The sequence below is a fragment of the Scaptodrosophila lebanonensis genome, unplaced genomic scaffold (genome assembly GCF_003285725.1).
Source record: "Scaptodrosophila lebanonensis strain 11010-0011.00,11010-0021.00 unplaced genomic scaffold, SlebRS2 tig00000053-arrow-pilon, whole genome shotgun sequence".
Classification (NCBI taxonomy): Eukaryota; Metazoa; Arthropoda; class Insecta; order Diptera; family Drosophilidae; genus Scaptodrosophila; species Scaptodrosophila lebanonensis.
Window position 1 is genome coordinate 4,925,686 of NW_022060548.1, and position 15,736 is coordinate 4,941,421.

The 15,736-nt window shown below is 38.0% G+C and overlaps 1 protein-coding gene and 2 long non-coding RNA genes across 3 annotated transcripts; 2 read left to right on the plus strand and 1 right to left on the minus strand.

The window, feature by feature from the left end:
• Nucleotides 1-6,584: 6,584 nt before the first annotated feature.
• Nucleotides 6,585-7,109, plus strand: LOC115624239. The gene is made up of 2 exons (XR_003995441.1): nt 6,585-6,863; nt 6,932-7,109. It is a non-coding gene; the product is annotated as an uncharacterized LOC115624239 (long non-coding RNA).
• On the minus strand, nt 7,100-7,602 carry LOC115624238. The gene is made up of 2 exons (XR_003995440.1): nt 7,534-7,602; nt 7,100-7,479 (listed from the first exon to the last, which is right to left on the minus strand). It is a non-coding gene; the product is annotated as an uncharacterized LOC115624238 (long non-coding RNA).
• Nucleotides 7,603-13,332: 5,730 nt separating this feature from the next.
• LOC115624176 (mitochondrial dicarboxylate carrier) lies at nt 13,333-14,383 on the plus strand. The gene is made up of 3 exons (XM_030518772.1): nt 13,333-13,506; nt 13,563-13,800; nt 13,862-14,383. Exons 1-3 carry the CDS (start codon nt 13,344-13,346, stop codon nt 14,325-14,327), a joined length of 867 nt encoding a protein of 288 aa, XP_030374632.1. The 5' UTR covers nt 13,333-13,343; the 3' UTR covers nt 14,328-14,383.
• Nucleotides 14,384-15,736: the final 1,353 nt, after the last annotated feature.

The following is a 15,736-nucleotide window of genomic DNA, read 5'->3' on the forward strand; positions in this document are numbered from 1 at the left end:
CAGTTCGTGTGCTGATTTGAAGCGTGAAAATCCGGAAACGGGAAATTGTTCGTTAAAAATGTACTTACATGTTCGGTTAGTTGCTGACACAAATGAACTCTGATATAATAAAAAATAACAATTTTCTTCGTATATGAATTGCTGTGGGGAAGTTTTGTTAGGCTGCGGATATATGTTTTACAACAGGCACCTGTTTCTGCGTGGAAAATAAGAAAAAAGGAAATGTTGTCCTTTCTTCATAACAATTTCTACTTCATATCAATTTCTACTTGTTGAACTAAGCACCATGAACTGTTCAATTACTCTCAAAATGTGTTGGCTATAAAATATGAGTTTATATTTAGTCCTTAAATTTGCTATGGAAATAGAAATAGATCTATAATGAAGAAGAGAAATGTGGCGACAATTTCAGGTGAATAAGTATAAATACAATTATATACAACTCATTAATTTCGAAAGTATACAGGGAAAGTATTTTTTTTATTTTTCCTTATTAAAGAACTAAAAGTACAGAACGACTCATGGAATGAATGAATGAATTTTTGTCTATTATTTCGCATAATGGCATATTTTTTAAAATAGTTGTTAATATGTTGTTTGGGACCCTTAACAAATAAATGAACTTTTTGCTTTATGTTTTTATTAATTTTCATTTTATGTACATATAATTGAGTTTTTTGAATTAATGAGGTTTATTTGAATGGCAACTAAATAAATGAAGGGAAATGTAAGGACAAATTATTAAAAGAATAAAATCTAATTTTTCAATTTTAACTCACCTTAAAACCGTTATAATTTACTTTTGTTTTCGATCGATGTGGTGCTTTATATAACTTTCAACATTTCCAATTGTTTAATGAAAAATTTGCATTGTATATGCAAAATTTGCAAACAAAACATAAGTGTTTCTATTTTTCAGATTACCCGATGTCTGTGTAGAATAGAAGTCCATTTCCACTCCAAGTAGGCACATGAAAGCTTCTCTGAAAGCGAAACACAAGAACGAAACGAATTGCCCACAATTAACAAAAATGTAAATTAATTTGTCAAAGTCCATTTTGCGCCATTTCATTTTAATTAAAAGACCAAAACAGTCGAAGCTATTTTTTAATTAGTGCCTTACCACTTTTGAAATACGAGTATATGTATATACCTCTTGTTTTCCGACCACAAACATACTGTTGGCGTGTCGTTTTAAAAGCCACACACAAAAGTGCATTAACCTTAATCACCTTAAACTGACAAGTTTGCGAGTGCCAATCAAAAAGCCGACACCAGCCACGTATTAAAAATTCATCAAGTAAACAGCATTACGCACAAGAATAAAAGTCTCGTCATCATATAGGAAAACGTGCATTCAGACAGACGTCTATAATATATAAAGCAGCATTATATCACTTGCAATATATGTAAAATATAGATGTGCCAGGTCTAGGCAGTAGAAACAACTGGATACACGAGCATGTAGTATGTTTACGAATTTATGAATATATATGCAGCAGTGTGTGATGGCAAAGCAGCTAACAACTTTTTAAAAACATTGATGCAAGCCCCAATGTGTGTGTGTGTGTGTGTGTGTGTGTGTGTGTGTGTGTGTGTGTGTGTGAATGTGTCGCGCTTCGGTTTCAGCTGTCTGCCCAATTGTCTGACACGGACGTTGGCTGTGGAGAGGACCCCGAGGTAAGCGTAACAAGTAAATCTGTAAAATTAAAACAAAATGTCAAACAAAATGTGCACAGTTCGCAAACAAACAGACGCACACACACACACACACACACACACATCCTATACTCTGACAGAGAGTTGAGCAGACAGGCAGATATATTTTCTGTCTGCTGTGCTTGTTGTTGTTGCTGTTGGTATTTTTGCCGCAAAAACTGAAAATAAAATGTAAAAAAAAAAACACGACATTTAAACGCAACGATGAGCGGGCATTGAATGGCGTTACTCGACTTCTGGGGGCAACAAGCGAGGCGTATCAGTCAACTTCTCAGCTACACACATACATATTTATATGCATACATATATGTATGTAGGCATGTATCTATAGTATGTTACATTCCAGGGTTCCCAATTGCAGTAAATCTGAACCACGAATCGGCTTCGACCAAATAAAGATGTGTATAAGTGATTCTATTAAATATTTTATGGATCAATAATAGACCAACGAAATATAAAACCCTACCACTATATTTATTTTGATTTTATGCCAGATAGTGACTAAGCTATGCATTTTTTGTAACTCAGCTTTTCTGTTGGTTTTTTTAACATCAAAATATAATTTAAATTAAGTTAAAATATAAAGAAAATAATATAATGAAAATAAAAAATTGATAAGTATTATAAATTATAATGAAAATATTCAGATGAAATTAAAAAATACAATTACAATTTAATATATGGATAGATGTTGCTACATAGAAAGATATACTCGTACGAGTACTCTATATATTATACGTATTGCGAGTTTTGGTTCCACTTCGAGTCCCTGATATATATGTATGTATATAGCTATATACATACAGAGAATATATCTCTTTACGCTTTCGGTTGTTGTTTCTCCTGTTGCTGTTGCCTGTTGTTATGTTTTTTACGTAGGAGCTTTATGCGCACACACAAACACACCAACACCCCAATAACACATACATATGTAAGTGGCACATTTATATATGCATTGCATTGACACCAAAAATCCCAGACGCGAATCGCAGGAGAGTCGGGTGGAACGGGCAGGAATCGCGTTTCAAGCTGTATTTTTCTCATTTCATAACTTTTGTAGGGGTTCGTTAAGCATATGCCCTACACGACTACTTGTTAGCATTCAAAGAGGAGGCCTGAAGAACAATTTATTAGCACTGCCCACAAATTAATAGAAAAAGCATATTGAAAGAAATGGCAGAAAAGCAGGTGTTACTAGTACATAAAAATTTCTAAACAGAAAATAAATACGGCTTTACTGTAAAGATATTTTTGCTTCTATAAATTCAATGCCGATATCTGCCACTTTTCCTCGTCTCATTAATTCTCTCAATTTGACTTTTGAATTTCGTCGCTGTTTTAAGTTTCTTTAATCTGTATGGTTGTTTCGACTACAATAAGTCATAGGTTCAATGTAAATGCTACTTCTAATTGTTTTGGAGTTTAAGTTTTGCAGCCAGTCAATACCTAGATATGTATTGAAAATGTGTATTATATTTTCGACTACTAATTAGTTAGTATTCGCCACTAATTCATCGTTTTACTATTTCTTCCAGTTTTGGTTTTTGGATTTCATCGCCTCTCCTACATTATTTCAATCGATCTAAATTTAAATCAGAAAGAAAACACCGATGTATTTCTGCTAACTACTTGTAATACATTTTTTAGGAGCAAATTTTAATATAAGAGCTTTTAATAATAATAATAATAAAAAGTATATATTACATACATATGTACATATACTTGTATACATAGCATGTGCTATGCCCCTTCTATTTGAGTAAAGCGCATCCTTAGCAGCTGTATCATACATCATAATTCATTGCCCATCAAACTTTAATTTAAACTCGCAAAAAAACACATATTTTATTTTAATTTCTATTTTTTTGATTCTTTCAACTGCTGTAAACGCTTTGCAATGCCAACTGCTGCGCACAATTTCGAGCTCATTAAAAATTTTCAACTGAAATATTTTGCCGGAAGTTGCATTTCGTGTGTATGGGTGTGCATACGTCTGTGTATGCGTGGTGTGTGTGTGTGTGGGTGTGTGTAGCAGCATGTTGAGTGTATGTATGCTTGCCATATAGAAGCCTGCCGTGTGCGCTCATTTGTTTATTTTTACAGTGGAATACATCTTAATAGTAAATACATTAAAGTTGTTCATTAATTAACAGTTAAGCTTCATTTTAATATGTAAGCAAAGCGAAATACATCATTCTCAGTGTACCAAGGGTGGATTAATGTAAATGATTCCGTGTTTTTATGCTTTTTCCAACAAACATGACAGCCGCTGTCACCCAGTAGTGAACGGACCGAGAAATGCCAACTAGCAGTTTGCTATTACTAATGAGTTGGCAGCGCCATTGTTATGCATCAATAGCTGCCAAGAGAAAATGATGCTATTTCATCAATATTTTTTTAATAATTTCCAATTTGATTGCTTGCTTAATTTGTATTTACTTTCTTCCCCTCTGTTCCAATTTGAATTTAATTTTGATGACTTGGTTGGAATTTTCTTTGCGAATTGCCAATAGTCGACCACTGTTCCCAAACAATGAGCCGGTGGCGTTGCCATTCTGCAATTGCGTGTAAGTGTGTGTGTGTGTGTTGTATTTTAGTTTCCTTTTTGCACAAATTAAACTACAAAATTACATGCGGATGTATTTAATTAGATGGCATACCCTTATTATGTTTTATTTAGGAGCAGTTTTGTTGCCGCTGCAATTTCGCTACACATGTCGCTTGTCTACCTGTCTATTTATCCTGCCTTCCTGCCTGCCTGGCGGCCCTAAGGCACCCCCACCCCACTACCCAACTAGGGGTTGGTACAATTTTATACGTGATTTGTGTCTTCCCTCGTGCACATTCGTCTCTTCGTTAGCTTCTATGTACATTTAAATATGAAGGTAAATATAGCTGATATAAGTGCTTCAGTGATAATAGAATTTTTTTCCCAAAGTTAGTGACTAAATTCGTAGCTGGACCTGAGCACATAATATACATATATATATATGTATGTATATATGTATGTGATATACTATATATCCGAGTACATGATACATTTCAACTCACATGCTGCACACTCTCATATCCGCTGCTCTTTCTTTTCCTTTCATTTTTTTCGTTTTTTCGGCGCCTTGGGCGACTCACATGTGATAACATTTCGACTGGATATTTTTCTGTTGCCATTTTCATTTGCTCGTCTACATCATTACCACTTTTATTGCCATCTTCAGTGTCTGCGTGAGCTTCCTGTATCGACGTCATGCAATATATCAATGACACACGCTCTCGCACACAAGCACACGTACACAAACACGATACACGACGCCCCGCTTGGTGTAACAATAATATATATATATATGTACATATATAGAATGGTATATGTGTATATATTTCTCTCATAGTGTCCTTTACTCAGCTGCCTGCAACGCCCTTCTCCAGTTTCATGTCCTAGGTAGTGGCTTAAGCGTTCTGTCTGCTGTCTATCCATTCCTTCTCAGAGTCTTTTCTTACTTGAGTTTTTGACATAAAAATCACAATCAGTCGCCATCTAAGTCGCTTGCTTTTTACTCTTTTCCTCTCTATTTTCTCCCGCTGTGTCGCTTGTCCATTTGTCTGCGCCTCATTTCATTTCTTTGTTAATATAATTCGATTTTTATTACACTTGCAAAGGATTTGCTTCATTTGCTTTAAATATCTACCCGTACACGCACACATTCGTTGCCAACTTTAAGCTGTCAACAGCAGTTGGTGGGAAACGTAATTCATTTGATGCATTATTTAAATTGCAATACTAGCTTACGTATTGAATTCGACAAAGAAATGACACAAAAGCCAGCTCTTAATTCCATTTGTTATTTGCTGAGCGCGGAGGACATCAGCTTCCACTTGTAACAAACTGATTGAGTTTTGCACCATTGTCTCGTTTGTCTGGCATTTGAGCTGAAGGTTAGGTTAAGTGACTGATTTTGTTGAGATCCCAGACAAAGGCATCGTTGCTGAACTAACGACGACTATAAAACAGGAGCTGCCAGAATTTGACAAAATGTGGACGTAAACTTGGCTTAAACACTATATTTTAATCAATAGATCAATGCATCACATTTAGTAGAATTGTTCTTTTATTATAATTTGGAAGGAGTGAATCGTCCCCATTTCGAAATGATTATTTAATGAAGTAAGGACTTAAGACCTTATTCTTTGCTTGCTGAAAACCTCTTTATTACAAAAATTAACGCCACTATAGGGTCCAATTTTCCAACTGTAAACCTGCTGCATGCTATCGCAAAAATTACCATTCGATATACATAGGTTTCGATTACATTTCTAAAGCGACTACCACTCGCTACAAATAGAATTTTGTTTTCATATGCTGTTGATACATCTCTCCTAGAAGAACACGCAGCAGAAGTTGCTAACCACAAGTGTACAAGTATTAATATATCATTTCGGGCCTTAAATTAAACATATCATGGGCCTCAAGTGTTGTCCAAGATGCAAAGTTTCGACGCCTTATCGTTTTTCTACATTCTGATATTATTGTCACGATATAAAGGGTAATTACACTTTTTCTTTCTGATATCGCAAAAATTATCATTCGATATACATAAGTTTCGATTACATTTTTCGATACAAAACAACGCAAACAATATCTTAGAAATTGTCAATAGGTCTTTGTTTTCCCACACTAAAGCAGTGCTTAAAGTGGATTTCTTTTGCAACACACGACAACAATGTTTTTTAAAAGAATCAATGTGCCGTGTCTAATTAATTGACATATGCAAACACTGTTTTGTCACTATTTAGAAAACAGCAAGTGGACAAATTAGGCAAAATGAATTATAATAATTGTGATAACGTTTCGATGTGTCTGCAGAAATTACACGACTTAGTCCTATCAGAGTCCCAGCCCGGCGCAGTCTGCGCGCCTGATGTGTTGTTGAACTGCACATCGAACGATTCGGAAGGTGTGCAATCTGCGCCGGAACTGAATTCTAGGGAATGGCAGATCCAAGCCAAAAAGTCGGATGAAGCCCGACAGCTGAAGCGCATCAAAGGGTGCAAAGAACTCAGCAAAGTCGATCAGAAGCGTAAAGCCAGCCTGGGCGAAGACATTGCTAAGAAGCGAATCCGACAGTTCTATGATGAGAATTTGCAAGATGGTGAGAAAATTGTGAAGAGGCATTGTACATATGTACATATTTTTAATTTTTCTTATTTACCTCTACAGAGCATTCACTGCTAATTAAACAAAAGGAAGACGAGGGAATCTTTGATGTGGGCTATGATGCCGACAACGAATTTGATATTGACTAAAGTGGAAATTGGTCTAATTAACCCGAATCCAATTTGACTATTTTACTATTGACTTTGCATCTAATAGAATATACAAATAGAATAATTTCCTACATTATTGGTTTATTACGAAAGTTTTGGACAATTGGACATTTCGGTGGTCCAAAGTAGCTGTTGGGATTCAACGATCTTGTTATTTCAATGGCTATTTTGCCAGCTAGCAGGGCCCACAGCAAGGCCCACAAGGCCCGCAGCAAGGTCCACAAGGGGCGCAACAGGGACCACAAGGCCCACAAGGTGCGCAACAAGGACCACAGGGCCCACAGCAAGGTCCACAGGGTCCGCAAGGTCCGCAGCACGGCCCAGAACAGGGACCACAGCAGCCATCACTAAAACAGACGGGCGAGCAGATTGATCCGCACGGCCCGCAGGGTCCACAGGGTGCATAGCAAGGTCCGCACATTTTTGATTCGTTAGTAATGGCTGAGAAAAAGTTGCACAATTAAACAAAACTACTATTTTCTGCTTCTTTGTTACCTTGAATCTAAAAGAACTACCTTGAAACCACACGAAAAATTTTGAAGTGTTCAGGACAGACTCTGATGAACGAATGAAATTTTTCGAAACGTAATTCCAAAATACCTCTGACAGAGCATTGAGTGCTTTCCCTTGGATATACTGATTACTTGTAAAGTTTTCTTGAATAAATGCACGAGTGCTCTGCTGTGGCAGCCCAAGTGGTTCATTTGAGGCAAGCATTCTGTCATTAGAAGCCTTGAAAGAGCCTTGACAAAGCGCTAGCACAAAAACAAAATGGCGAAGCATGCAAGAGGACAACAACAAATCTCATTAAAAATCATGCAAGTCATGCGGCAGTCAAGTCGATGCAGCCACTGCTCCATTTCAGTTAACAACGCTTCACTCGATTCTGACAAGCAAACACACACACCCTCACCTCACCCCACCCCCTCCCGACAATACTATTTGCTATTTGTGTATTGCTGTTGTGTGGCCTGATATGTGGTAGCACCGAGAAACTGGCAAATGCCATGCATTCTCAGTTGATGATAGAGGGGGGAGGTCTACAAAACTATATACGAATACCAGACGACAAACCGACTATTGCGACAAAGGCAACGTTTAATTTATGCCAACATACCTCAGATACAGTCAAGCTAGCCTAAAGTCAATATCGTCCTTTAATATTGTATGATGCCATTGCTGCAAGAAGTGGTGTTCAGAATCTATAGCCTTTAAGCATTATAGATTGTCCTCGTATTCCACAGCCCGTCATCATATCTACCTATCGCATCTAATCTTTCCGATTTTTCCTAAAATCTTTCCAAATTGTGACCTAGTTTTATTATTCAGTATTTAAAAAGCGAAGTACATAATATAGTCATGAGACAATTAATTTGGGCAACTCTATTTCGTTAAAAGGTTTATATCATTCAGAAAATTTTATGAAATTAATAAAGTTTCTATCATATATATATGACTTATCTTTTTTTTAAATAAGTATTTAATCTTTTTAAGTCTAGAAGACAGAATTCTTCTGTTTTTGATATTAATATTTCTTCCAGCTTTTTTATACATTTTCCATTTTGTAACATATTAATTCTTCATTAACTAAGTAGGTTGGACTGTAATTTCTGTACTGACTTGCAAAATAAAAGTAAGTAGTTGAATGGTCCGGCATTTAAATTAGTCAATGGGGGATTTTAATTAGTGTCAAGTGCTGGATTCTTGCATGAAAATGCAGGCAATGCATGTGGGCGTGGCATTTTACTGTTGACGCAAGCAATTGACTTAATCAGAGTAAATTACATGTCGGACTTGGACCGCAACAGCCGGACGAGCGACCAACAACATGCCACGACAAATTTCCAAAGCAATGTGGACAATTAAAATGTTGCTCATACGCCTCATGGGACCGGCTGCTCATTTATTAATGACTCCTATATTCAAGTGCATATTTGCAGTGCACCAAGAAAATAAAACCAGGTGGCAATCAAGTGTACTATATATATGAACAGACATATAACCTTCATATGTATAGTATACATATGTATGCTGACATATCAATTCATTTTATATCACAGCTGTGTGCAGCACGCATGTCGAATCGTACATTAGCCAGCAGATGTATAATGATAAATCTGCTATTTATAGCTCATTATTCCACACTTTTTATTTTATAAATAACCTTAACGTAAATAAATTAATGGGGAATCATCAATTGTCTGTTTAATTTTTAAATTAAATCTGAAGCTAAAACAGCACGTGAGGCATATTTTTGTGACTTGCGAGATGGCGGTATTTATAATAATGACTTAATTTAAAAATATTAAAATTAGGCTACAGAAAGAACTCATAAATACAAGCTTTTGTGAACTATCGGCTTTTAAAATTGTTTTTCATTTTCAGTAGACTAGTGTGTGGTAAAAATGCTTCAGAAACTAAGCGATCTATATTGTTGAACTTTAAATACTTGTAAGGAAATATTTCTATTATTAATTTCTTTATTAAGATAGCAATTCGGATTGTAAAAGCAATGATAGAAGGGAAGAATTGTCGAAAAAAATTCGATCTAAAAGGCCTTTTTCGCAATACAGGTGGAATAATGTGCTCGAAGAAAAATCAAACGAGCAAATCATAAGTAAGTTTAAATAAATAAAATTATTATTTATTTTACAATATCAAATATATGGTAATATTAGCGTATTATAGTACAGTTATGTGCAGATCAGTCTTAAACTCAGTCTTAAAGCATTATGCTTCTTCTGCCATTCTGGTTAAAAGTTACTCAAAATTTTTCAGATTTTTACTTCCCAAAGAATACTATACATTGGTAAGTTTTAGGATAACTTTTGGACAGTCCACAAATTGGAAACCGTTTCGAATTATTATCTTTGCAACATTTCGAATAGAACATCAATGCGTCGTGTATACATATTATCAGTGTACAGCTGATTTATACAAATACAAGTACCAACTACTGTATGGCTTATATTAGAATGTTTGAACAGGAACAAGGACGTGAAGAAAAGAGCAGCATAACGCACAGTGGAGCGCATGGCAAAATGTCAGGGGAGCATATTTTCATCATTAATTTTCTTCCATTCGTTGCTGCACACTTGACGCTTGTACGTTGATTTGCTAGCGCTGGCTGATGTTGTAGTTGTTGGTGTTCTTGCTACTGTTGGTTCTGGGTAGAGTTGCAAAAGTGTTGCCATGTTGAATTATGAACCATACACACACACACTCATACACACACACAGGCGCAGTCGACCAACTTGATGATGCAGCACAAATATAAGCAGTTGAGTCTGAGTGGCATGGAAATGAATTGTTGCAGCATATGCTCGAGTTATCTGCGTGTGTACATTTATTTGTGTACGTGTATATGTGTGTATGTGCGTGTGTGTGTGTGCGTGTGTAACTTGAGTAGGGAAATTCAAACGCCTTAGCATGCAAGTCGAAACGTTTAATCAGCGCCATATTGCACCATAAATACGTAATTCGAGTGCCATGCTGGCCAAAAATATAATTGGCTCAAAGCAATGGCTTAGATTTTTATGCATAGATATATCAAATATTTAGTATTCAATAAATATGTGAACAACACACAACATAGAACAGTCAGAGCTATTTATTTAAAGGCTATTCATATAAAAGCAGCCAGTTTACCTTTCATGCAGGGCTGTATGAAAATTAACTTTCGCACCTGATCTCATTTATTGATCCTTTCAAATCTTTTTCTTAATAAAATAAAAACAATACAAAAACTCTTCTATCTGCCCCAAAGGGTTTTTATTGGCTGTTTAGGATTGACACAATAATTCCAGTTTATTTGAGCTGCTGTAATACTTTGGAAAATGGGTTGCAATCAGTGCTCAGTTGTTGTTCTACAAGTATTGATGGGATCGCGCATTATTTGGGTGCCACTTTTAAAGGGTATAGTTAAAGAACTCCATGAAGCTCTGCCCTAAGAGACGCTCAAGGCAGGTTGTAAGCAAAAATGTGAAATAACTCATCCACTCGGTTATTATTAGTTTCAATCTAAGCAGACCCTGCCTCGTAAAGATGCTGCCCCTGCGCATCTGTTGGATACGGAGAGATTTTTGCAGCTGCTCTCGTCGAGCCTGCCGACTCCGCAAAATGCGTTGCTCCAACCTCGAAAGTTCGCGCCTGGGCTGCCGTGCCATATTAACGCTTAGTGGCAAGGTCTCACCCTCCTCGTCCTCTTCTATTTCCTCGACATCCTCAAATATGTTCGCTTCATCTTCGGCATCGTCATTGAGGCCCACCCAAATGGACTCGGTGTCATCGTATCCCAAACGTGCCAAGCGAACGGAAGCCCGCAAGCGCCTTCTATCAAATCCTGTGTCTCGGCCTCCAAAGAATTCGACAGTGCGTTGTCGCACCATGCGACTACCAATGACCATGATTTTGTGCACACGAATGCGAGGACGTGGTACCGGAGGCGCTCGTATTCGGGGACGCTCCATTACCACCAATTGTGCCCTCTGTCCTTGCAGCGCTGGCAAAATACCCAATCCCTCGCCCACCAAGCGACCCTCCAGCATCGTTGTGGGTGTACCAAATGAGATGAGCTCGCGTTTTACTTGTGGTCGTCTTGCCAACAGCATATCGAAGAGTCCAACAGCCCGTTCCAGACTCTCCAGATCGGGCAGACTGACGACACGCACGAGACTCTTGTCCGCTACCAGTTCATAACGAATATGGGTCTGCAACTTGCTAACGTGTGTCAACATTTCTGTGTCCATGATTAATACTCAGTCTTAGCTAAGGCAGCCCCCTTCGTATCGAGCCGAAACTATTGGCAACTGACTCTGATATGTAACGGAAAATTTGGAAAATTGTTAATTCGATAGAAACGAAATCAATTTTGTGTTCGTGACATTGACATCTGTGCGTATGGATCCACGTAAGTCTACAAAGGAAAATCTTAGTAACTGGAACCACAAAATAAAACAAGATTTTAAATGACTATCATCAGATACTATAAAACTATGGGTTTCAATGCTCAAAAATTTAAAGAAGCATCCCATTCCATTTGGATATTGTGCCACCTTATGTGCATGAGCCGGCTACTTGATGCATATGCAGCAGGATCGAAATCAATGCACTCGAGTACTGTCCAAGATTACACTTCTCTTGACTCCAGCGCAGCAGAGCACAGTAGCTCTGAGCAGCACTCCCATTATCATTTGTCCCAGAATGCTTGCCGATATTTCGACTGGTTTATGCAACACAAAAGAGCTGCACATTGCAGTGCTTTTGTTGTTGAAAATCTTGAGCAGGGCCCTTTGCACGGCCGCTGTTGTGCAGTTATGCAAATCACACATGCACATGGCGCATAGTTGCCCCAATGTGCCGCCATATCCACTTCATGGCCAAGCCAAAAACCCAAAAAAAATGCAACTCTCATGCATGCAAGTGCCGCGCACATGCCACAAGTTTTACACGCGCTCGCATGTAATGCCACAAAAAAAAGGAAAAAAACAAAATGCTAAAGGGGAAGAGCCACACAGGAGCAGCACACAGAAGACGCGTTCATTTTACGCCTTATCTGTGGCCGTGGCAAGTGTGGCGCTGTCCTGGATGGTACAGTGGGGCAAAAAGGCTGGCTTCTACCCTTTATTTTGTGTGCAGATGATGGACAAGGATTTGTTTGGGGTAAAAAGGGATTGCAACGACTTTTTGAGGATTACTCAATATCGAACTTCGATCGATGAGTTATATTATTACTGTTAATAAAATATCAGTACATTTAAAGTGTTTTCGTGAGGGATTCAATCGCTACTAATACTACAAATTTAAGCAAGCTTTATTATATCCACCTTTTTTTATTTATTTTATTATTTCATTGACCTACAAAGTTGTCCATATAAAAAAAGTAGAAAAAAATCATTACAATATTCAACCAAATAAAACTAAAGAACAAATAAGCATTTAGAAATTACAAAACTATCTAATATCGAATCCGACTCGGTGGGGGAATTTTAATTCCAAAACGGCCAGCTATGCCCCGATTCACAGAGGATAGCCAAAGACATTATTGGAGCTAACAAAAAATGAATGAAGATGAAGAAATGGCAATAAAAATAAACAAGAAGTTGAAATAACAAATTAAAATTAAAATACCTAAATAATACGAGATAATATATAATTAAAAAGTAAAGGTGGAGAATCAACTATCCATTTATCTTTAATGCAAGTCTGTCTATTTGTTTTCCCTGATAAGAGTGGAATCGATCGAATTTTATGACAAGCATGTTATGTTTTAAAACTCACAAATTTCGAAATTAACAAAATTGGTAATGGGCGATTCACAGAGAAAACCAAGATGGTGGTCCGGCGGAGTCTGCTCCGCTATTGCAGTAACCACCACACATCCATTGGATTTGGTCAAGGTTCAGCTGCAGACGGCGGTCGACAAAGCACCAGTGTCAGTGATCGTATCCAATATATTTAAAAAGGCCGGTAAGCATACAAATATGAGCCAAATATCAAAACATATGTTATTAACCAGTATGCAGGCATTCTTGGATTTTATAGCGGCATTTCCGCCTCGTGGTTCCGTCAGCTGACCTATACCACGACTCGGTTCGCACTCTACGAATGGGGCAAGCAGTTTGTGGATGCGAATAATGTGAGTGCCAAGGTCCAGCTGGCCACGTTTGCGGGAATAGTGGGCGGAATAGTGGGCGTGCCCGGCGATGTGGTGACGGTTCGTTTACAGAACGATATTAAAATGCCGCCAGAAAAGCGTCGTGGGTGAGTAAATCAATTGTCTTTGATAAAGTCGAGTATTTCCTTTTATTCGTTTTTACATCAGTTATAAGCACGTTTTTGATGGTCTCTACCGGATTCAAAAGGAAGAGGGCGTTCGGAGCTTATTTCGAGGCACTGTGCCCGCCGTAACGCGTGCCGTATTGCTTACAATCGGAACCAATGCCGCCTACGACCAAGTCAAGCAAATTCTGAAAGGCACTATTGAATTGAAAGATGGCCTACCTCTGCATTTTCTCACCTCGTCCATTGCCGGCTGCATTGGTACGCTACTTACCCAGCCCATCGATGTTATTAAGACTAGATATATGAACGCAAAGCCGGGCGAATTCAGTGGCATTGGAGCTGTAGTTGTCAGCATTGCCAAGCAGGGACCTTTTGCGTTCTACAAAGGCTTCATTCCAGCGCTGTTGCGGGTCAGTCCAAATACGATTATAACATTTATGCTCTATGAGCAGGCGCGCATACGCTTCGGCTACTTGCCAGAGGAAGAAAAGAAGAAGAGTTCGTAGAAAGCCCAATTTAAGCAATAAAATTGAAATAGTTCATTATTATTTATTTTCATTAATCAATGTAGAATTTAAATGTAATTCAACCTGGTGTGGAAATTGATAAACAGAGCTTTGTAACGGTTCGACCAAAAAGTGGGGCAAGTGTGGATCAAATATTATTCGGGGGAATATTTACATAATGGTGAGGCTGCGTGAGCGCCCGCTACAAGCAATAAAATATTGAGCCGAATTACGAATATCACAAAACAATTTTTTTTTTAAAGTATAATTTGAATTGTGAAAAAAGGCACTTAGTGTAAATAAGCTTGATTAATTTTTCCATAAACTAAAACAGTAAGTGATAAAGAAAACCTAACATTTTTAAAAGTTAAATGGGAAATTGGCTTTCACAAACGACCTCTTTTCGTGTAATTGAAGTAAATAATTAATAAATAATTATCCATGAAAAAATATTAACCAGAGTAATGAAGACAACTCGTATTCACTAATCCAACAAAATCGAACAATTATGCATTGAAATATTTTTATGCAATACTTTTATTAATTGCATGTAATTTCCCCATCATTTTATGTAATTTAAACCACAGTACATTCTTCTCGTGCTGCTTCGCTGGTGAGTGGGATCTGAAATTATGCTAATTTTTGGGTTTTTATGCAGCCAGCGGCAACAACATGCAACAGCAGTATGCGGCGTATTTCGCTGCGGACGGGGCTACAGAGCTGTGCTGCTGATACTGGGTTGGGGGCTGAGGAGACTGGGGCTTGAGGATTGTGCGATGGGTCAGCACAGCTGACGTGGAGGCTGCTATGAAATTTATAAGCAGCACCCGTTCGGTTCGCACTTCTGTTGCAATGTTGGCTCGATTGAGCGCGAAACCGACGGCATAAGGATGTAAATGGGCGATGGGCCGTTAGGGCGCTAGGACACTAGGGCGGCAGGGGGCGTCGCTGCTGATAACGCGGCATTAATAACACCCGCATGGTTTAGCTGACGTTGAATGAATCGAGCGGCATTCATGCCTCGCCTCTATGATTGAAAATTCAGCAAATTGTGCGCCTAAAAGCATGCTACACCAATTTACTTATCTCCAACTAGTCAGCCAGTTAACCATTCCGCCAGTCCAGTCAGCCATCCAACCACTTGGCTTACAACTACACTCACACACACCCACACACACATACAACCATATATGCTTGTTAGTTGTGCATTGGGGAACATTTTTTGTTGTCATCGTCGTTGCCACAGAAGCAACTGCCGGCCATATCATTGTACTTGCCTCGTTCTAAGCAAAAAGTCAGGCAATATAGATATTGTTGCTGTTGTTGCCATAGCTGCTGTTGTTGTTGTTGTTGTCGTTAACATAAAACTTGTGCTGCGATAAACTTTCGCCGCTCGGACAACACAAAAA